Genomic DNA, 21819 nt, shown 5'->3' on the forward strand with positions numbered 1-21819 from the left:
AGTGTCAGGCGAAAGCCTCCTGAGCGGTAGGTGCAGGGGCAACAAGGTATGCGGGTATCTAGAGGTCTACTGGCCACACAGTGGAGGAAGGAAAATGGCTCTGGTGATTCATTTGAAATAAGTTTCCCAGTGGCTGGGCCAGGTAACAGTGGCGTGTATCAGATGCTGAAACTCACCAGATATCTCAATCGCGGCCCAGGAAAGTGTCATGTGGGCTGTAGCCCCCCAGTCTTCAGGCATAGAGACCTTCGCAGGTATCTGAAGGGAGCCTTGAGGTCTGAGCAATCACTTCTCCCAAATGGGGCAGAGTCCAGCTAGGAAGATCTCTGTGGGCAACTGTGCCTGAGACACTCCACCAGCGCTTAGTCAGGTCTTAGAGCGGAACTGTCCTGTCTTTTTCTTTCCTTGTTTTCATTCCCACCAGCTATTGGACATTTCTCTGGGAATTCAGACGTGGTTTATTAGATGTTGCTCTCTGAGCTGGAAATGCAGAAAGGTAGCCTTTCCTGGCAGACACTGAGAGCATCCTTCCAACTTTTTCCATTCTATAATGTATTAATAAATTGGTTGATGATGTCAGTGTCATTAGGGTGAAATTGGGATGAGAGAAGTCTTTCTCATAATGGCTTCTTTAGGGAGTCCCTCTTTTTTGCTGTCCTGAGACTAGGCCCCCAGAGATATTTGTGTGAATCAGTGAAGAAAGACTGAGGAGAGAATTAGAGGCTTCTGGAGGGCCTCAAATCTCTCCCAAGAAGAAGAAACAATAACAGGACACCAGGATTCAAAAGAGGAAGGGAAACATCACATCATTTATTTCCAAAGAAAATAGCCAAATGGAGTGCCATGTACACAAAGGCCTTTGGAGGGAAAAGGAATCACAGATTTAATATCATTTACATTTACATATTTACAAGATCAAGCCATGGCTTTCAACTTTGTTGTTCATTCAACAATCACTTTCAGTCAAACAACTTTTTATTTTCAAGTTAGTTCATAATTTAACTGACACTAAGGAGACAGATGATAAATCACAAACAGTGTGGGTAGAGAGGGTACAAACAGTCTAAGGTTTCAGCCAGGCTTTTGTGTATATGTGAATTATGATTACAAAATGTTTGCCTGTCTGTATAATTCACATTCATTGCGATTATTACATTTTCTCATAAATTAGCAATATAAACAAACATATGGAGACCTCCAGTTAACAAATAAAATCAATATCAGAAACAACATTTTGCAGCAACTATAATAACAGCATGGGTTACAGCTCGGAAAAACTTTACAAGTCATTTATTCAGCACACACAGTGTAGCGGGACCAGCACATCCTTATTTATTTAGACCACCTTTAAAACCACAACAGGAGTTTTGGGGAAACCTGAACTGGGTGAAAGTTTCTTTCCTGGGCACAATATAAAATGAACAACTGCACATGTGAATGAGGGGAGGGATGGGCATTTGCATGCATTTTCGATCACTATGTTGTAGACCAAATCTTCTAAGCTTCAACTGCCAAGATTCTGAAGGAAACAGGAAATTAATAAAACATCTCTCTCCTTCAGCTATTCTCCTTCTTATTAATGGCAGAAAGGGCTTGTTGATTGCTGCTAGTGAGAACAAATACACAATGGGTCTATTTTTAGCAGAGGTGGCTTTGAAGGAGCAGGAGATATTAACAATTGCTTGGCTGCAATCTTAAGTTCCAAGGATCCTGGGCAAGAATATTAGCAGCTTGAGGGGTACCCAAAGGAACCCATCCAGGTGAACCAACTTGGGCTGATTGAGTGCAAGTCGGAGCAGAAGAAAGCAGACATACAATTATGGGCTTAGGGTATGTATTCTGCTTGGACCCTCTCTGCATACTTTTCCTCATGTCCCAAAGCTTGTCCCGAGGGTCCCCCAACTTCTGCATACTTCACCAGGCCAGGCCCTGACCCTGATGTCTAGGCATTGCTTTTGTTTATCCCTTAGCAAGACTTAGTCCTAAAGTTATGTATTGGTGCAGTGTGTGGATATTTTTTTAAAAGAAGTTTGATTTTTATCTCTTTAGAAACGGTTTGAAACTAACGGGGCAGAGGGAGTTTGACAGAGAGGAGAACAAATCGCTGACAAAGAACCTTTTACGTTTCATCAGCGTTGTTAGGACGACAAGCAGGAATGTCTCAGATAATAACTCCCACTTCAAAGATTTCTCAGCTCAATAGAAAGCGGACCATCCTTTTTATTCAACCACAAGGACTGGCACTAAAGAAGACTCCACTGTTTGATTTTTTTTTTCACTGTGTTTATTTTTCCCCTATTCACTGGGGTACTTGGATAAAATAAACAACAAGACAATTAAGGGAACATGGACTTCTAACTTTCCTGCCATCTTCCCCATATCCCCTTGGCCTTGGGCTCTTGAGTTTGCATCTAGGACAAGTCCAGGCCTAACGGTACCACACACCCTGCCTTAGAAAGAAACAAGTTTGAGGGGCCGCAAGAGACTTATGGGATGGAGAGGAAGAAGAGTGGTAAGGAAAGCCAGAGTGGAAATGTCCCAAGGGCACAGACTGAACTCCTCAGACTCCCCCAGGGTGGCTCCCTTCCCCACAAGTCCCCATTAAACTTAAGCCTCCATCCTACTCAAGAGTCAGAAAGGCGATTTGCACAAAACTGAGTTTGGAATGCTCATTTGTTAAGCTTCGGAGGCTGCTTTAAAATCTTTCACTCCTGATCCTGGAGCTCTTTGGTGCGCAGTCAAGATGCACAGAGTCCTTGTGCTCCTCCCTTTCCTGAAAGTGTCCCCTGCTCCAAAGCCTCCCACATCCGGGTGCAGGGTGAACCCCTAAACGCGGGCAAGTCGGGTTCTAGGAAGGAAGTATATACTGGAGAGCGCAGTGACAGTATTAAATGGCGTGAAAGCAAAGGTCAGCGCAAATGTATCTTAATAGAGTGTCTGTAGTGAAGTGTGCCGCCTTTGAAGCGGCCGCTCCCCGCGCGTATTTCCATGGCGAGCCTAACGCGGCATGCTGATGCACCGTCAAACTCACACTTTCAACCCCAAAACCCGACTCTTTGAACAACCCAAGCTTGATTAGACCTTTCTCCTTTTCTTTCCCCTCTTACAAACCATTTCCTCGCCTTTAGAAACTCGCCATCAAACCCAAATGCGCCCTCTGATCACCGCAGAAAGCAGAAACAAAGGGGGCTGAGCGGCGATTCAAGCGGCTCTTTTCTTCCTTCACATTATTATCCATTTTTATTATGATCGGGTACAAGTACCCATTCGCGTGGGTTTTGTTTACCGGAAATTAAATGAAAATGATTTAGTCCGCGTCAAACAAAAATATATACTTGTATACACAAGAAAAAAGGTCTGTTAGACGTAAATATTATGTCCTTAATGAAAAGCCTGGACGGGCTCCAGGCTTGGCCTTTCAGGATTTCAGTGAGACTTGCCCATTGCCATAGAAATCCTAACTTACCATGAAGATGCACCGTGGCGAAGAAACACTGCTTTGTGCGCGGGCCCTTTGATGTAGCAGGCGCAAGATGCGGGGCGCTCAGCTGCGCGGAGCGAGATTACCTTGCGAGCAACGCGATGGACATCTGTAACAAGCAAATGAAAAATTAAAGGCGATTAGTGGCCGACCAAACATTTTTGTTTTGTTTCATTATTTTAGATTAGGATAGAAGGCAAAATGGGGGGGAGGGGCTTAGAAACAGAGGAGAAAGGAAAGAGTCCTACTTCAGGAAGGGGGACTTTTTAAACATAGGCAGAAGCAGTAAGTTCCGCAAATGCCCTCTGCACCTTAGCGGTGGGGTTGGCGTTTGACTATGGGAAAGAGTTGTTTGTTGCCGACTGCCCGCGCTGGGTCAGGCAGCCTCTGGGCCCTATTGTATTAGGGGGAGGCAGGAATTTCAGTCTCCCTTTCTCAAGGACGGATTCACTAAGGGTGTATTTGGAAGATGGCATTTTTTATTTGGAGTCAGAAAAATAGTTCCACTCCAGTTAGGACGTTATTTCATCTGATGAAAGTTGTGGGGACTGTGAGCAGGAGTGCTAATTGTCTAATGGTGTCTGAAGAGGAGAGAGCAGAAGAAAATTTATTAGTGGCAGGGCCAGGACTTGTTTGTTGGGCTCAGATTTTAAAATTGAGCTCTTTTGTGGGGCCCTCCCCAAAGAGAAAACCCACCTCCCTCCCCAACACACACACTGATTTTCAAATTCTTAGGGAACTGGGATGAATCTGCCATAGCTTTACTATTTTATTTTCTTTTACTTCTTCTTCAAATCGTAGCTAGGATTTTGGGGCAGCCCTATTCTCCCTGCAGAGGGGGGGAAGGGGTGGGAAACAGGACCTGAGTTTTTTCCCTTTGGCAACAATTGCAAAGGTCTTTCTCGCCCCCTCCTTCAACATCTGGTTCTTTTTTTCTGGAGACTTCATACGCAGCATATCAAATACACATTCCATCTAGACTCACTGGTTGTTTGCCTTTACAATATTTATTATTGTTGATCATTTCTCTAGTCTCTCCTACACTTTTTAAAAAATAAAACCAACATTGTGCAATTACTGACAAAGACCGTCACCGAATTGACGCGATTCACCCAGACACGGCCGCCTAGGTCAGGTCCCTCCACTTTAGAGGCCTCGACTCAGTGACGTCATCAGCTCGCTCTACACCCGGAGCCCAAGAACCTAGAAGACTTCACAGGCAACGCCTCTACAGGGGCTGGGGTGGGAAAAGGGCCCGGGGAGGCCTCACAGCATTGAATCCTGAAGCCTCTCTGGCGTTCCTTTGTCTGTATTTCTTGTTGTTTTGAATTGACTCGCCACCCCAAGTATACAATGTATATCGAGTCTGTGGACGACAGGCAGATATTTATCTGTGTGCCCAGGCCACTACATAGGGGTGGCAGCGTGTAACCACCACCCACACACCCCCTGCTGAAAAGACAATGAATCTCCCTTATCTCCTTTATAGAGGAGGTCGGAAAAATTAAGACTTGTGTATACTTTGTTTCAAAGGATACCTAGGGAAGGGGAAACCATAGGAAGGCAAAGAGGAAAGAAACTGGAGTCAAGAAAACGGCTCTGGAATTCCCTTTGCCGCCTTCTGTTGATCTGAACTTCTGAGGTTGGAATTAATGTGGGGGAGGGAAGTATTAGAGTGGGGGTGGGAGAGGCCCAGTTCTCGAGAAAAATATTTCCCATCCTGCGAAGCATGCGGGAAATTTGTGGCTTTACTTTTGTCATCTGAAGTGGCCAGGATTGCACCTAAATTCTCCATTTTTTTTCCATCTCCCTGTCTTTTCACCCCTAACACTGGCTTTATGATAATCATGAAGGCGCGTGTAGGGGTGATGGTGCTGAGTGTGACTATAGAATAAATAGGGGGACCATATTTATCTTTTAAAATAATGGACATTATATTAGCGTATTCAGTGAGCTCTAGCAACTATTACAGGTGGCCGGCCTGCCTTCCTTCCTTCCGCCCGCTCCCTCTTCATGCCTCAGAAACGTGGCCTACTCTGCATCCGGTGTGTGCGGAAGCAACAACCACAGAGGCAGCCCTAATACCGGAGGCGGCGGCGGCGGCAGCAGCAGGGCCAGGTGGTAGCTCTTGGCTGAGGATCGCGGCGGGGGCAGCCGCGGTGGGGCCCAAGCCCTGACACACATACCATTCGCTCAAGTCGGCACTACGCGCCGCCGCCGCCGCCGAGGAGGCCACCTGGGACTCGTGGCCGCAGTCTGACGAGGGCGACACGAGGGCAGACGGTGTAGCCGAATCGTAGCCAGAGCTGGGCGGCGGCGAGCGCCCGTGCACCTTCATGTGCTTACGCAGCGAGCTGGGGTGCGTGTAGCACTTGTCGCAGCCCCGCACCTTGCACGTGTATGGTTTGTCGCTAGTGTGCACGTGCGAATGCTTCTTGCGGTCGCTGCTGTTGGCGAAGCGCCGCTCACAGCCCTCGAACTCGCATCTGAAGGGCTTCTCGCCTGGCGGAGGCAACGCAGAGACATTAGTGCTCGCCACCCTCCCTCTCCCCCCAATTCGTCTCTCATTTTCTGGAAAAGAACTACAAAAGATTTTCAGAAATCTCTTTCCAGGTGCTCAAGTCGAGCACCCCTTTCCCTCGTGCAGAGAGCGCCCCCGATGCACTCTCCTGAGCGCCTCCATCCCTCCCGCCTTCCTGGTCTGGGCTCAGGGGGAGGGTAGGGAGGAGGAGCGACAGTGACTCCATCTTAGTCGAGTTTTCATCCTCGAAAATCCTGATCCACTCTGATTGTTTCCTCCAAATTTTCTCCACTTGGAACCAGAAGCACCTCTGTTTGGAAATACATTAACGGAGGAGCTCACAATATAGTTAACGGGGAAGCTCACATCTGCTCGATTTAAAGTTGCTGTTTCAGCCAAACGTCTCTGCCCCTACCCTGCCCAGCCGTTCATCTCCCCCCCACTCCCAACTCCCATCCTGGCCCAAATTGTTTACTAAAGTAGGTTTTGCGCAAACGCCAAAGCGATGAAATAATTTAAGGATGCGCAGCCGATGCACATGATGTGTGCATAAAGTGGATTCGTGCTGCAGGGAAAGGTATTCTGAGCAATGATTCACTTCAGAGGAGATTTTTACAGGATGTGGATCCCCCTCCCTCTTCCCTTCTACCCCCCGAGGGCAAACATTTAGCAGCATTCTTCAAATCTTGCCTAAACCGTCCGGGATCCCTCCAGATACGCTCGCCAGCAATAATATTTTATTACGCTGCTCCAGAGGCCTCCCGGAGACCTTGCTGTGGGCAGCTGGCCCTCCCAGTCCGAATTGACTTGCGATGTCGACCAGTCTCCCTAGACCACCCCCACCTGGCTGTCGGGTCTCTCGGGCCTAAGACGAGGGGTTGGCGCAGTAGGGTCCGCACAGGCCGAGTGGGATCCGAGGTCTCTACCGCAACCACGCCCTTGAGCGCTGAGGCTTCGGGAAGAGAACAGCTGCAGCTGTCAGGGCAGGCCCGGCTCTGCAGACTGGAGGGCGACCGGGTGGCTGGGATAGGCCCGGGAGGGGCTGGGATCGGTGGCTGCGATGCCCTGTAGAGCCGAGGGAAGGCGCGAGTGCACGTTAGAGTGATAATATTGGCCGGACTGAGCCCCAATCGGGGAGCTCACGGCCACCTGAACTCGCTGACGTGTGGGAGAGAAAAGGATCCCGAGAATCCGGAAGCCTAGATTCCTGCCGGAGCTGCAAGTGCTGCGGAAATGGGGGAAGAAGGTTCCTGGGCGCTTTAAACAAATGGCTGCCTCCCAGCGCTCTGAGTTAAGGGACCGGCTACCTAGCGTCTAGCTAAGGAGGAAGACGCACAGTTGGAGAACTGCTGTCTTTGTAGTGGCTTCTCCCGCCGCATCCAGGAAAGACAGGCGCTTTCCTGGGGCTGGTTAGAACAAACAAAGCCCCAATTCCCGAGCCCTGTGGAGGCTCGGACAGAGAGGTTTGCGCACAATCCGCACTTCTGCGCAATCAGCGCCTCCTGAGCCCGGGTCTCCGGCACCACCCGGTTGCTGGATTCCCACCCTACAGGAGCACAGTTAGTACACTGAACCCTCTGGAAGGTGTTGGCACCTGCCATTTAGCGGAACACCGGCACCATTTTATAAAACAGTGAGAGAAAGATGCGGAATAAATCAGTGTTCCTATTTGCCCCTCGTTTTATCTCCTCTGATTCCTGCCAGCATTTGCAAACCCAAACTTTCTTCCTTCTCTTTAAAAAAAAAAAAAAAAAAAAAAAACCTTACAAAAAAACCCGTACAATTCAGGGCCTGCAAAAGAAACCAAGGTTAGTTTGAGAAAACAGAGGTGAAATGGAATTTGAGGTTGGTGCCCCTCCCCAACAACCCCTTCCCGCCCCCGCGCCACAAAGATCCCGCCAAACGCTTATCCGATCTCGTGAGCGCCTCGCTGGACATTCACGTAAAACAAAAACAATTATTTCGCTCCAGACGAGGAGCAGAGGAGAAAACAGCAGTGCAATGAGTGATACCGGCAGCCGGGAAGTTCGCAGGCCCCTTGGAGGCCAGGTGAGGCTGCGCCCCAGCTTGCTCCGGAGCTGCAGGAGGCGCCCTGGTCTCCGCGCTTGACATCACCCCCGCCCCCCGCCAACTCCCGGCCTCCAGTCCTTCCCCCTCCCTCCAGCTCCCTGCACCGCGCCCTGGGTGGGTGGGTGAATGTGAAGAGGCAGCGTTGGGCTAGGCCCCTGCAGCCCGCTCGGAGCGTCCTAGGCCTGGGGCTGAGCTGTGAGAGACCCAGATTGTCATCCCAGAGGCTCCGCAGCCCGGAAAGGCCTCCTCTCCGACCCTGCGCCGGGTCCGCGGGACAAAGTTCGGAAGCTCGGGGCAGCTGGGCCAGCGCCATTTTCTCGCACTTGTGGCTGGATCTGGTTGTCCCGGCGACTGCGCCCCGGCGCGGTCTCTTCTCCTCTACCTCGGATCCCCAGCACTGACTCGCCCTCAGACGCCGGGGAAGGTGTGACGAGCTCCCGGCCCCGGCCGAGGGGTCCCAGGAGAGAAGCTGGGTGGCGGTGGCCAGGCAGACCGCGGTAGCTGGCCCTCGCCTCCCTCCTCGAGGCACCATTGTTCCGGGATCGCTGTGACCGCCGCAAAGTGAATGCTTTCGGTGCGGACAGTCGCCTTCAAAGCCAGGCCCGGGATTCAGGTCAGGGAGAATCTCAACTCCTGAGAAATTTGCTCCTGTTTGCCACTTCCGCGACTCGAGGAAATGAAATGCCATTAATATTTGAAAAGGCAATTATTTTCCTGTTGAATCGAGAACTGTCTTCATGAATAATTTGTACTGAGGTCTATTGCCATTTGAGAAACATTTTTTTCTCTCTCTCTCTATCTCACTCTCTCTCTCCTCTTTTTATTACTTAGGAGGCGGATTTGAGGGAAATGCCCGAGCAGGCCAGACTCTGTAGTTTGTTGTTGATAGTGTGTGTTTTTGTTTGTTTGTTTTTGTTGTTCTCCCCACCACCACCCCCACCGGGAATGAATCAGGGGATCCGAAAGAATGCACAAAATTCTGTCCTGAAAAGACGAAAACCTGAGCCAGCCGCGGGCGCACTGAACTTGCTTCTCTGCTGTAGGTCGACTGTGCTAAGAATTTAACCATTTTCTGCTTCACAGACTTCAAACAGTGGGCCGGCAAAGAGCTGTAAAAGTTTGTTTGTTTTAAAAAACAACAACTCTGCCATTAAAGATGAGTTCCTTCTCCAGCTCAGGACTGCGAATCTACCTTCCGGGTGTCCGCCGCCAGCTCCCGGAGTAGCAGGCCTGGGGCCAGGATTCTAGAGTGACCTACCGCCCCTTCCCGGAGCTAAAACTTCGGGCGAGGGGGTGAGATCCTTGCGACATTGTGGGAAACCCTGAAAAGAGCTCAGGGAAACTGTACACTTCCAGACACGCTTTAGAAATAAAGTGCCAGGTTCCAAGTGGACTTTGGTCTGGTCTCCGCGTGTGCCAGTGTCCGGGCCATGGACCTTCCCCGGGAAGGGAGAGTTTGGGGACAAGATAGGCTTTAGCACAACTAGCCTTAGTCAGTTCTTTGACTCCAGCAATTGTCGATGTTCCAGCAAGAATAGGGGCGAGTAAGGCAAGGCACCGGGCAGTAGGAGAAGTGGGGCACCAAGCTGGAATTTATTTTATTTTCTCCTGTCCCCACTAGTCCCCTTCTTCTGCCCCCAAAATGGGGGAGGAGAGAAGATGTTGATTTCTTAAACTTCCAGGGAGGAGGAGCGAGAAAACCCTAACTAAGGAGAGTACAAACAATGGCTGCTAAACTAATTAATGTAACTTCACAGGCTATCCTGGAAGTGTGAAAACTTTCTCCTTGCAGTTGCATTAATTAGAGATGCTCTGGCCAGAGGAGTTCAATTTTGCAGGCTCTTAAACGGGACTCCTTTTTTTCTGTTAACTAGAAATAGCAGATGTAGTTGACACATGTCCCCATTTCCCTTAACAACTTGGTAAATGATATTTAAGGTGGCTAGGTCCCGTTAGGTCTGTGCTAAAGCAAAAGTGAGGGTTCACCAAACATCCCTAGTGTCTGGCCACCTAGGCTCAAAAATAGGTACAAAGTTAGCCCATTCGACCCCAACTCCTAAAGAAGGCTCCAGGGCCTGGTAAACCCTCAGACCAGGTGGGCCAGGTTATCAGGAGGACAGGTGGAAGAGTTCTGCCCCGCAATTCCAAAGGGACCAGGAAAAAAGTTAGACAGCTGTTCTTATGTCTTTACGACTTTGGGGAACAATGCTGTTTTTAAATATCTCAAAATCAAACTCTTAAGCAGAGATCACATGTCTGCACACACAGGGTCTTAGGCACGTTCACCCTTGTCCCCCCAGAACGGAAATCCCGCACTATCCTCCCTACACACAGCCTCCGGAAACTTCTGTGATTCTAAGAATAGAAGCGCATAATTAATATTTTATGGCCTTGGCTCATGGTAACAACACCGAAATATCTTCCCCCTCCCCTCAGTTGGGACTTGAGGAAATCCAGACCCGAGGGCCTGCTTCCCCAGAGGGTCCGCACGCGACAGACAGCGCCGAATACTGACCTGTGTGAGTTCGTTTGTGTATTTTGAGATTTTCTGATCTAGCAAAGACCTTCCCACACCCCGGGAAAGGACAAGGGAAGGGCTTCTCGCCCGTGTGCACGCGGATGTGATTTACAAGTTTGTATTTGGCTTTGAAGGGCTTGCCCTGGCGCGGACACTCCTCCCAGAAGCAAATGTGGTTGGCCTGTTCCGGGCCGCCGACGTGCTCCACGGTGACGTGCGTGACCAGCTCGTGCATGGTGCTGAAAGTTTTGGAGCAGAGGCTCGGGGGCGCGGTGCCGTCGGCCGCCAGCCACTTGCAGATGAGCTCCTGTTTGATGGGCTGGCGCATGTAGCGGAAGAAAGCGCCAGGACCGTGGGGCGCAGCGAGGTTCACCGTCAGGTTCATGCCCCCGTAGCCATGCAGAGCTGCGGCAGCTGCCAGGGCGTCGCTGCGGGCCGCAGGCCCTGGCGGGAAGGGTTCTGGCCGCGCGTACATGTCTCCAGGGAGCCCCAGACGCAGGAGTCCATTCAAAGGATGGCTGGGGGAGGCCTGGGGAGGCTCCTCATGGAGGCTCGGGAACACCGAGGGGCTGGAGGCGGCGGCGAGCTGGGGGCCATGGTGTCCAGAGCTGCTACCTGTTGTCGAAACAAATAGCACGCATGAGAACCGGTGGGGTGGGCTGCGCGCTCTTCCCTGGGCCCCGGGGGGCAGGCCCAGCCCAGACGCACTACGGACTCTGCAGTCAGCCGTGGAACTCAGAGCCAGACCGCGCCAGCAGTGAACCGGGTGGACAGAGCAAGGCCAAACACCTCCGCCGCCGTTGGACCGGATTGCTGTTCGGCCAGGTCCCCTGCGGTGCCATGAGCTGGAGAGGGATGGTAGTCGCACAGTAGATGTAAGGGGTAATGGAAGGCGCAGGGCTGAGTCTGTGGGTTGCTGGGGGTTCTGCTCCAGAGGGGTAGGACCTGAGCCCCAAGCGCACTTTGGCAGCCAACACCCCGGGGCGCTCCGGGGCACGGTGCCCTGCCGGGGAGTGGAGGTGATAGAAATGATGGTGTTGGAGGTGGTGGTGGTTCGGAAGCGCCCCAGCCATATATATTTTCAGTGCCCTGCTTGGCTAGGAGAGAGCGACCGGCTGCATGCCGGCCCAGGTTCCCCGGAGCTCCCTGTACCGGGCCACTAACACCACTGCCACCTGACAGTGGGGAGGGGAAAGGAAAACCACACAAAAAACTTCTGTAAAGTTTTTTTTTTTTCCTTTCTTTCTTTCTCTCCTTCTTCTCAAGGTTTGGATTTGGGCGCGCCTACCCCCTTGGCTATTAATGCCTACGCGAAATCCTGCACATTACAGAAGTAGCAGCAGGGCGCGTTAGGAAGTCAATAGAGATTCAGGGCTGTGGCCGGGACCCACAGAGAGGAACAATTGCCTGGGTCGCCCATTGGCCAGCGGCCGGGTCCTACGTCAGTGATGACAGGTCCTGCCGCACGCGGACGGTCTCTCTCTCTCTCTCACTTCCTCGCTCCACCCCCAACCCCCTCACACACCTCTCCCTCAAACACACACCCTCCTTCCCTCCCTCACCCCACCCCCACAGCATCTCACGCTTCTACTGCTCATGCGCTCTGACCTGGGCACAAATCCTTTTCTCTCCCCTTGAGCCTCCTCCCCCTCCTCTCCGGAAAGCTGAGTGCATCAGTTTTGACTCAGGGCTCCTGGAAGTACTCGGGACTGGGTTATGCCACTCTTCACCACAACTTTGGGGAGGGAGCATTGCGCTGCGCCTAAAGTCCTCTCGGGACCTCAGTCGGGGCTGATGGCTAGCATAGTGTGCGCAGAGATGGCGGTCTGGTTGGGCAGTTTGTCCCTGTAGACTGCAAGAGGAGGGGGTCGGGATCGAAGGACCAAAGGAAACTGCTGACTCGGGGGCCAGGAGCTGAGAAACTCCTAGGCTAGCAGTCGTTGAGCCTAATTTTATTTTTTGGCTTTCTCCGAAATGTCTCGTTTCCCTCATCTTTCGGGTTCTTTTCGTCTCTCTTATTTTCCCCAAACCCTCTACCTCACTTCGTCTTCCTTGCTTCTCCCCTCCCCCTCTCTTTCCTCTATACTCTCTTCCCATTTAGCCTTGCAGGCCCCTCCTCCCCGGTGTTGGAGAGCTCAAAGACGCGCGATACCCAAGGATCTGGCCCTTACCAGGGACAGGATTAAGCGGGAAGTGGTGACGGCCTGGAAAGGCTGGGCTCGAACCCATGCCTTCCTGAAAGGACCCGCCCCGCCACAAGTCACACCCACCGGCGGGCCGGCTTTCCAAAGAAACAAAGGAGTCGGGCGTGCATCCAGGAGAAACAGGTTTTCGCTCCGGAATCTCCCTGGGCCAATCAGGGATGCTGAGCGCTATACCCTGCCGTCGTAAGGAGCCTCTGGGAAAGGGGATTTAAGGGTGACTTCCACTTTCAGCTTCGGCTACTTGTTGCCTGCGGTCCAAGCTGCCTCTGCTTCCTCCTAGCTCGTCTTAGGCCTCTCTAGAGAGTGCACGCCGCGTTTCCCCGTCCAGGCTCTGAGAGGGCCTGCAGGCTGCCTCCCACAAGATGCCCTCCAGTGCTAGGGGGGCCACTTTGGTGCGACGGGGGTCGATCGGTTGAAAAAAACTTAAGTTCTGGCCCAGTCGAGTGTGGCAAAAGCCGAGAGGCGGGGGATTGGGGGGCTTTGGGGGCAGGAGGGTGTCCTTTGTCTGAGCGGACCGGCTAAGATCAGCTGCGTCGTCCGGGGATTTAAAGGGCTGCTGGCCAGGACTCCTACCTTGTCGCTGCAGCCGAAAATGCCAGTCTAAGTGCTTGGACTTCCCTGGCGGCCATAAATAGTGCCCCCCAAACAGAGAAAGGCTTGTATTTTTAAGAAAAGTTTTAAAGATTGAGTAAAATATCCCATACCCCTTAGCAGAGGCTAGAAGTTCCGGCAGATTACCAGCAACGCTGAATATAAATGGAATGAATTGCCCCTCCCCCTATCCCCAGCACCAAGGACTATTCTTTTACATTTCCTGGTCGGTAAATAAGGGTTAAAAAAAATTTCTTTTTTTAAATAATTAACTGATGCATAACAGTTGGCAGATTCTTTGAGACCTTCATTTAATACATTGTTCCTCCCCTGGGTGCACTTTAGGGAGGGATTAACTTCCACAACAATTTCTCTCCACTTAGACACGTCCAAGTCTTTCTGCTCCTCCTACAGGAAGAGCTTAGATAACTCTACCAATAGATACTCTGTCAGTATTAAAAACAAAACAAAACAAAAAACAGAAGAGTATTTGACTGCCAGACCCCCACTCCCTACTCTCAAAACCAAGGGCTTCCACACAGCAGTTTTGAGACCAGACTCTCAGGATATGCCTCCCTGGCTTTCACCTTCTCCCACGGTTTACTCCTCCACCAACAGCCACCAAGTCTCTGATCCTTCCCCTGTCTTCCCTTCATCCAAGCAGTGGTGTGGCCAGGTTTCCAGCGAAAGGTTTCCACATCTCAATGAGTCATTTCACATCTCCCCACCTCACAGGTGTATGTTGAATGATGCAATTGTCTAGGCAACTCTGGACTGAACCCATGAAGGGCTCCGAAAAGCAAAACAAAAGCCAGAGTGCGTTCTTCTCTGAAACCCCGTGCCCAGCTGTTTTTACTATCCACATCTTAACACCGAAAGTATTCAGCTTCTGTGGTATTTAGGTTTAAGTGCAGGGGCACTTCTGCAATTGTCTGGCAATTAAAATATTTTTTCTTCCCTGGAACCTAGGTAATCTACAACTAACAGTTCAGAATGTTTGTCAAACTCATTCACTTTAGCTTTAAGACTCTGATTTGCACAAACATGGATTTTTTTCTTTCTTTCTTTCTTTCTTTTTTTTTAGAGAGAGTCTCGCTCTGTCACCCAGGCTGCAGTGCAATGGCATGATCTCAGCTCACTGTAACCTCTGCCTCCCAGGTTCAAGTGATTATTCCACCTCAGCCTCCCAAGTAGCTGGGATTACAGGCGCCCAACATCATGCCCAGCTAATTTTTGTATTTTTAGTAGACACGGGGTTTCACTATGTTAGCCAGGCTGGTCTTGAACTCTTGACCTCAGGTGATTTGCCTGCTTCAGCCTCCCAAAGTGCTGGGATTACAGGTGTGAGCCACTGCACCCACCGGATTTCTTAATATATACACTGTGACCCCACCTCCATCAAAAGCTTTGAATAACAGTATGGACAGACAGGAGAAGAAGGGATTTTGGTTGTTTGAGGCTGTGGAGCCCTTAGGAAGCTTGGTGAGTCTGTTGAACTCCTAATAGTCCAGTATTTGCTGCACATATTCATCATAGAAGAAAACACTAACTTTCTAATAGAAGGTTGTGAAAATAAAGATGCGTTTTTTTCTCATTCAAGTTTATGGGCCCTCTGGAGTTCTAACCACTGACTCTCTGGACTCCAGGGATAAGAAACAGAGGTTTTATACACATAGTCTGCTAGCATACTACACACTCTCTGTTAGTCACTTTGCCTTTGAAAAGCTTTGAACTTGTGTATGACTTTTTTGTGCCAGCAGCAAAAGGGCAAACATATCTGATTCAGCCAAAATCATGGAGAGTAGGCTGGCCCCATGGAGCTCCTTCCCAGATGCAGCTTTCTCTTGAAAGCTGAAAACATCTGGACCTATTTTGGGTAGCTGCTTCTTGCTTGAGTAGCCAGGGGTCAGTAGGCCTGCAGGTCACTGAGGTTGCCTGATCTTTGGAAGTTCCTTCGAGGCATATGGTCTATATCTTGGTTGGCTAAACCCAGCAACGGGACCAGACATTCTCCTAGAAGGGCATTTCCCCAGAGACAGCAATAAGGGAATACCAATTGTACAACTAATATTTACAGACAAGGAACTTTGGGCAATTACATAGGGGTCTTCAAGGTCTATCTTTGAAATAAGCCCCAAAGCAGTATCCAGTTAAAGGTGATAGGGCATCAACATCTGAGAGGCAGAGTGTAGTCTTTAGAGAGATTATTTTGAGTCTTCCAGAGCCTGGGAAGCAGGGAACCCAGACTACAGATATTATCAATTGAGCAGGCTAAGGAATGGTGTCTCCTCAATGGTCTTCAGATTTTTTTTTTTCCAGAAATATCTCACTATACATATCCCCAACACCAAATGCTTGACTGACACATTCTATTCCTACCCATGCCTGGAGCTATAGCATTGTTAAGTCTAGTTTTCTGCTTCATTTGTAGAGAAAAAGAATATCTCACAACCCACAGATCTTTAGCAGATGTCAAAATGAAGCACTGGGAGCTTGTTTTCATGGGGACCTATTTGGAGCGTATTGCATCACTAGACCCCAAATGTCTCTCAGTCTTCAGAGCCTCTGCAAACCAGTGCCCAGAATCATGCCCTAAGCACTTTTGCTCACCCTACCCAGACAAATATAATGGCATAAACAAGTGATTTCCTAGTTCTACTTTCTAGAAATAGAACATTTGGTGGCCCTAGCATCTGCCAGAGCTCCTTAAATCGCTGGTTTGAATGTCTGATCTCACTCTCTTGCAAAGGAAAAAAAAAAAAAAAAGAGGATATTTCAAATCAACAGCTCGGCTATTTTTCCATTTTAATGTTTTAATCAATGCTAAATTAAATGATGATTATTAGTTGTAAGTTATGCCCAGATCAGCAGCTGGGCCCTACTCATTTGAGGGCCACTGTATAGAACCTGGCTAGAAACAAGTCTTGTCATTTAAATGTTCTGCATCTGAATCAATTGTCACTTGTTCAGTTCTTTCTTCCCTGTTTCTGTCCAGTTGCAATCCTAAACAGAGGTAAATTTCTTTAAAGGCTAGTCACAGACAGACTTCAAGATTCCTACAGAGGGAGGTTGTCTCTATTTTTATGCAAAGAAATAACATAAGCCCTAGGAGCCCATCCATATTTCTAAGCCCAAATTGTGCAAAGGAGATGAGATCTATTAGGATTTTGGCAATAAAGGAGGATATTCTTCTCCTCTGCTATGGAAATTTGAGTTTTAAACATCATTAATGGAACTGAGTATGGAAGAAAATATGCTTGGATTGGCTTTAATTTCCAAGCAAGGATTCTACAAAGCATCCTGTGACAAAAGCTTAGGAAACATTGCTTTTGGACCTTCCAAAACAGCATTAAGGAATCGAAATAAGTGAATTTACATAATAATTCATACCTCTCTTGAGACTTTTGCCATCAAATCATCCCCAAATAATATAGAGAGCCATTTCCTGAGTTGTCTATTTGACTTTGGTTAAGAAGGTTCCTTTGCCTACCAATGAGGGAACATCTTTGGAGGCAACCATCAGCTAGTGATATAGTTGAAATGAGGAAAACTAGACGCCTGGAAGGGAAAACACCCAACCCTAAATCATATGCTTATTCTAAATGGAATATTAAATTAAATTCTTCACAATGAAGGTATTCCTGACAGAGCAGCTGTCAGTCACTCCCTGGTCAGACACCACATTGTGGGAACCTCGTCGCTACCACATTGCACAAGGCTGGTATCCCTGGTAAAGATGATGTATATCATGTAAACCCCATCATCCAGATCAAAGTCTGCTTCTTTCATGGAAGCCAATACATGTCAAACCTCATTCCAATCAAATTGTCTGGAAATGAATTCAAGATGAATATGTCATAGAATAACGTGACAGTGGAATTGCAGAAGGTCAGGGGTGGTAGTTTCAATGAGAGAATCGTCAAATATTAATTCTGGAACGTCCAGATGAGTAGGCATTGAGGGGGATTAGCCGGCTGCTGGTGGGACGTTGTGTCATTGATTTGTGTGCAAATGTATTGAACACCAAGGTGTTCTAAGTTTCGTTTGAACTCAAGAAACTCCACCCAAACTCTCAACCCAACATAAACGAAAGACAAAACAAAACTTCCTACTTAAAAAAAAAAAAAAAAGAAAAGAAAGAAGAAGAAAAGAAACTAGCAAACCAATATTCAAAGGAGGATTTTAACTTACTTGACTCTTTCAGAGTGTTTCGGTAAAGCCGTAATCGTTTCCTCATCACCAAGGATGTCTTGTATCTCATTTTCTGACTTTGAGCCTGTTTGGGAAGAAAAGAGTGACAGTCACTAGTTAAACAATTTTATACATCTGTGTGGCAACATTCTGTGGCTTGAATGTATGAACAAAAGAAGGTGTTGATCTGAAGATCCTTCGGTCTTTCTTTGATCATTTTCAAATTTTGAAGCTAAAGAAAAGGATTCTGCCGGGAACTGCCCATTTTGCAAAATTATATATCTTTGGTGATAAAAACATTGAAAAATTATAATTTCCCAGCTAGGTTTTTATTTGAAACTCCTTTGTTGTTCTGCCTTGCAATCAGAAGTAAGCTCTCTTTTAGTCAGTGCTCAAAAATCTGTAGCTTTTCGAATTTGAATTAATTGTATAAGAAATCTTATTATTTTTCTGAAGTTTATTAACTGAAATTTAGTGAGGTGTGGTGGGGAGAGTCTACTGAACTCTGAGAGGTTAGCAGTTAAAATTTGATTTATAACTGTTGGAACCAAGAAGAGAGGAATTTCTTTGCAGGTTTTCAAATCCTGCTTTGCCTGTGGTGGTGCAGAATTCCTTAGCCTCACATTTCCCACACCCCAGACCCATTTGGGATTCATCACCGGTTGACTTTTTAAAGTTAATATAAAATTTGTCAGATTAAAAAGGTATAATTTTAATCATTTGGTTCAAATCATCCACATTTCATATTTGAGAAGGGTAGAAATAACACCTCCCATAAGATGTACACATTACTTATCAGATTCACTTTGCAGTTAAAACTACCAAGCCATTGGCCGCCTTAAATACTTAAAGCCATCCTGAGGACCTCTGCATCCTGTCAGGCAAGGCTGAGGCAGTTGAGCAGCCAAACAGAAGCATCTACCCGGCCCCCACCCTCAATTTGGCCTAGAAAGAAAAACAGTCATTGAAAAGGTCTCAGGCTGGACAAACACAGCAAGTCCTCTGTCAATGGGGATGTCTGCCCACAGAACAAGCAGTTGTTTAACTTGTTGAACCACGGGCCAAATCCAAGTAGGACTCTGTTATCTTAAAGGGTATCCAGTTCTCTGTGCACAAAGATCTCTCTCTCTCTCCCCCTCAACCTCCAACAAGAATTCCAACTAGCTTGGCAGCTTTTACCTTTCTATCTCCCCTCTTTTCTAGGTCCAGGCCTGGGAGGCAGGGGGGTAGACTCACCTTTTCCCACAGGGTATTATTATTTTCAATTATTTCTAACCAAAAGGCATTCTTCCCCAAAGGTAATAAGCTCCTTCCAGTGCAAATCAGGAAAGAAAGGAGGCCTAACTTTGCATTCCTACAGAAGGGCGGCATGCTGGGCGTCCTCGCTCTGAAATTTCCTCATGGCAGGATGTCTGGCATGGAGAAGTCCTGGTTGGTTGGCAACAATAGAATTTACTCTTTTGCTTCTGGGGGAAATGGGTGTGAGGTTCCCTAGAGATCTCTGTCCACCCATAAGGCTGCTCCAACCCAACTTCTAAGAGGTATGGATCACTTCTGCTCCAGGTCTTGTCAGCCTTTTGTGCACTGCAGACCCATAGACACGCAAACAAATGTTGCAGAGATCGGGCTAGGGCAGGCAACTGGGACCTTAGGAGTCTCTCTGTAGCATTTCCATCACCCAGCCTACACAGGGAACCAGGGTAAACATCTCCTTTCGTGCAAACTCTGACACTGCTTAGCAAACAAGCCAGTCATCTTGCTGAAGGAGAGGTGAGAAAATTTGGGAGCAATCCTGAGGCCCCTGGACCTGAGGTCTCAAATAACCACGGCATGTAGAAACTCAGTTTCGTTTTCCCCAAAGGCTTGCTCCCCACCTCAACCACGGCCTCCTAATTACCAGTCCATAGCACATCCTGGAGACTTTTTGGAATCTGCCCTTCTGCCCCCACCTTGAGAAGAGGAACTGGTGCCAGGGAGCTCCAGTGATTGATAGTGCCGGAGGAGAGCCAAAAAGGTGGGACAGTGGGTAGGTGCAAAAAGCACCATTTTTATTTGGGGGAGCCTCGGAAGCTGCAAGTTGTGGGGCCGACCTAGCCGGCGCAGGACTACCCAAGGTCAGAGGTCAGCTGCAGTTAGAGACTTCAGTTCCCGAGCTGCTGCTTACTGATTAGCCGGCAGCGGGAAAGGCATGCCCACCTCTCCGCTGTAACTTGTCGCTGGCGGGCGCAGAGCAAAAACCCTGAAAGCTGGCTGGGAGCTCCGAGCCAGAGAGGAAACTGACCTCGGCCTTTGCCCGCTGCCTGATTTCCCCATCTGCACCCCGCACCTTCCTGGCTTCCCTCCATTCGACCCTCAAGGGCCAGGAGTTTGCTGAGACTGGATTGTGCAGGGGCTTTTACTCATTCTCCTATTCTCTAGAGGGAGAAGCTTGGGTTTCCCAGCTCGGGGCTGAAGTAAGTGTGGGCAGCCTCCGGGTGCCCAGAATAGAGTTCGTATCAGTAGATCACCTGCAGGATCAGGCTTGGCATTTCGCCCTCCTTTTGAATCACCCCTCCCCCAACCTGCAGGCGGGTAAGAGGAGAAAAAAGAGCGGCGTGCAGTGGTGTGGGTCGCTGCCAGGCCAATACTGTCGGAAAGCGGGGAAAACATAACCTTGGAATCCAAAGAGAGTTTCCTGAAGACGGTGACGGTCGAAGTGCAACCCTCCAAAGCCCCCCCGCTTTCCTAAGACTTTGCCATGGGCCATCCATCAGCCCCAACTTTCAGGTCCAACCTTTGAGCCAGTCCTAGCTTTCTTTCACAGCTCAGCTCTGTTTCCTCCTCACTTGCCCCTAATTTCCAATGTCCCTGGGCCTAGGCTAGGGGCCAGAATCCTAGGAGCTGCGGCCTGCTCCCCAGAGAGCTAGTTGCTGCTCTTGTTCCCACTGGAGATAAAGAAAGCCAAGTCCCGAACCCACTGCTGGCCGCGCGCAGAGAGCAGATCCCAGCAGTCAGCTTCCTGAGGCAGGACCAGGATGAGGGAGGGCTAGGAGCCGCCCGGAGGTGACTCAGGCGGCATCTGCCGTCAGGTTGGGGCGGAGAAGTTCCGTCGTCTTGCTGCCATCTGGGCTAACTTGGCTCTTTGACCCTGGAGAGGGGAAGCAGAGACCCTCCTAGCCATCCCCTTGGGGGCAGAGCAGAGATACCGCCTGTAAAGCCCCCCTCCCGGCACCCGCCTTGTTCATTTTTCGCGAGGGAAGCTCTGGGCCACGACTTCCATTCTTGTGCCCACGGTGGGGCACCCAGGCAATTTACAAGGAGAGAAGGGAAGACAGGCAGGCAACAAACTGCTCCTGGTTCCTGTACCAGTGGGAGCCCCATTTCTCCCCCTTTTCCCTCCTCCTGGGAAGAAGGGATGGACTCATCCTCGGCGCTGCCCCTTTGCAGAAGGGCCCCCCTCCTCCCCTCATTGTCAGTGGGGTGGGGCCTGTATCCACGGTTGTGGGGGGGGGTGAAGGAGGAGATGGGGCAGAAAGACTGGCTGGGCCTCTTCCCCCACTGGGGTTTGGGTGCCAGTGGCCCGCTTGAGGGCACTTGCTACCCGGTCGCTGGAGGTACAGGTCTCATCTGTCTGCCCCCTGGACTCACGCACTTACCCCACTCCACCTGTTGCCAGGATCGCCTCATTTCTGCACATCATTTCGGGGTGGCTGAGAGGGGACCACAAACCCCTCCAAGCCTCTCTTTTGTGGTTCCAGCGAGGCGGTCATCCTTCATTTCTCCTTTTCCAGCTTTCGGGAAGCAGTTAGGGAATGTATGATGAAGCAGAAATGAGCCGTCAGGATGATATTTTAATGGCTTATATGTCACGTTGGTGCATGTGGCTTTGAACTGGAGCCGCTCGCGTTTCCTGCAGAGAGCGCCGCAAATCCCACTTGATAACTTCTACAACCCACAACTTTTTTTTTTTTTTTCTCACATTCACTCTTACCCCTGTGTATTTGGATGTGTTTCCTAAAAATATCCTCTTGTAAACGTCCCCGTTGGATTTTCCACAGACTGGAGAGGAGAAGACTGACTTTTCTTTTTTGAAGAATTATTTTCCCTCTCCCCCTCCCAACAGCTACCCTTCCCCCTTAGGTCCCCTCCCTTGTTGTGTGTGTGTGTGCGCGCGCGTGTGTTTCCTGAAAGGCGGACGAGGTGGGTTCAATATATGTTCTCCCTACTGAGAGGAATACAGCCTCTAGAGAAAACTTCTTGCAGA

The 21819-nt window shown here is 49.4% G+C and overlaps 1 protein-coding gene across 7 annotated transcripts; it reads right to left on the reverse strand.

Annotated features, from left to right (window-relative positions):
• Positions 1 to 780: 780 nt before the first annotated feature.
• LOC105470031 (Zic family member 4) lies at positions 781 to 21607 on the reverse strand. 7 transcript variants are annotated; one of them, XM_011721738.2, is made up of 6 exons: positions 21212 to 21607; positions 20530 to 20703; positions 17577 to 17661; positions 10588 to 11205; positions 5668 to 5983; positions 781 to 3590 (listed from the first exon to the last, which is right to left on the reverse strand). In XM_011721738.2, coding segments are annotated over exons 3-6 (1005 nt in total). In that variant the 5' UTR covers positions 17647 to 17661; positions 20530 to 20703; positions 21212 to 21607; the 3' UTR covers positions 781 to 3589. The 7 variants fall into 7 exon arrangements, with proteins under 7 accessions (XP_011720040.1, XP_011720039.1, XP_011720041.1 ...); XM_011721737.2 differs by lacking the exon at positions 20530 to 20703 and having other exon boundaries at positions 21212 to 21606; XM_011721739.3 differs by lacking the exons at positions 20530 to 20703; positions 21212 to 21607 and adding an exon at positions 19526 to 19899.
• Positions 21608 to 21819: the final 212 nt, after the last annotated feature.

Source organism: Macaca nemestrina, chromosome 2, assembly GCF_043159975.1.
Source record: "Macaca nemestrina isolate mMacNem1 chromosome 2, mMacNem.hap1, whole genome shotgun sequence".
Classification (NCBI taxonomy): Eukaryota; Metazoa; Chordata; class Mammalia; order Primates; family Cercopithecidae; genus Macaca; species Macaca nemestrina.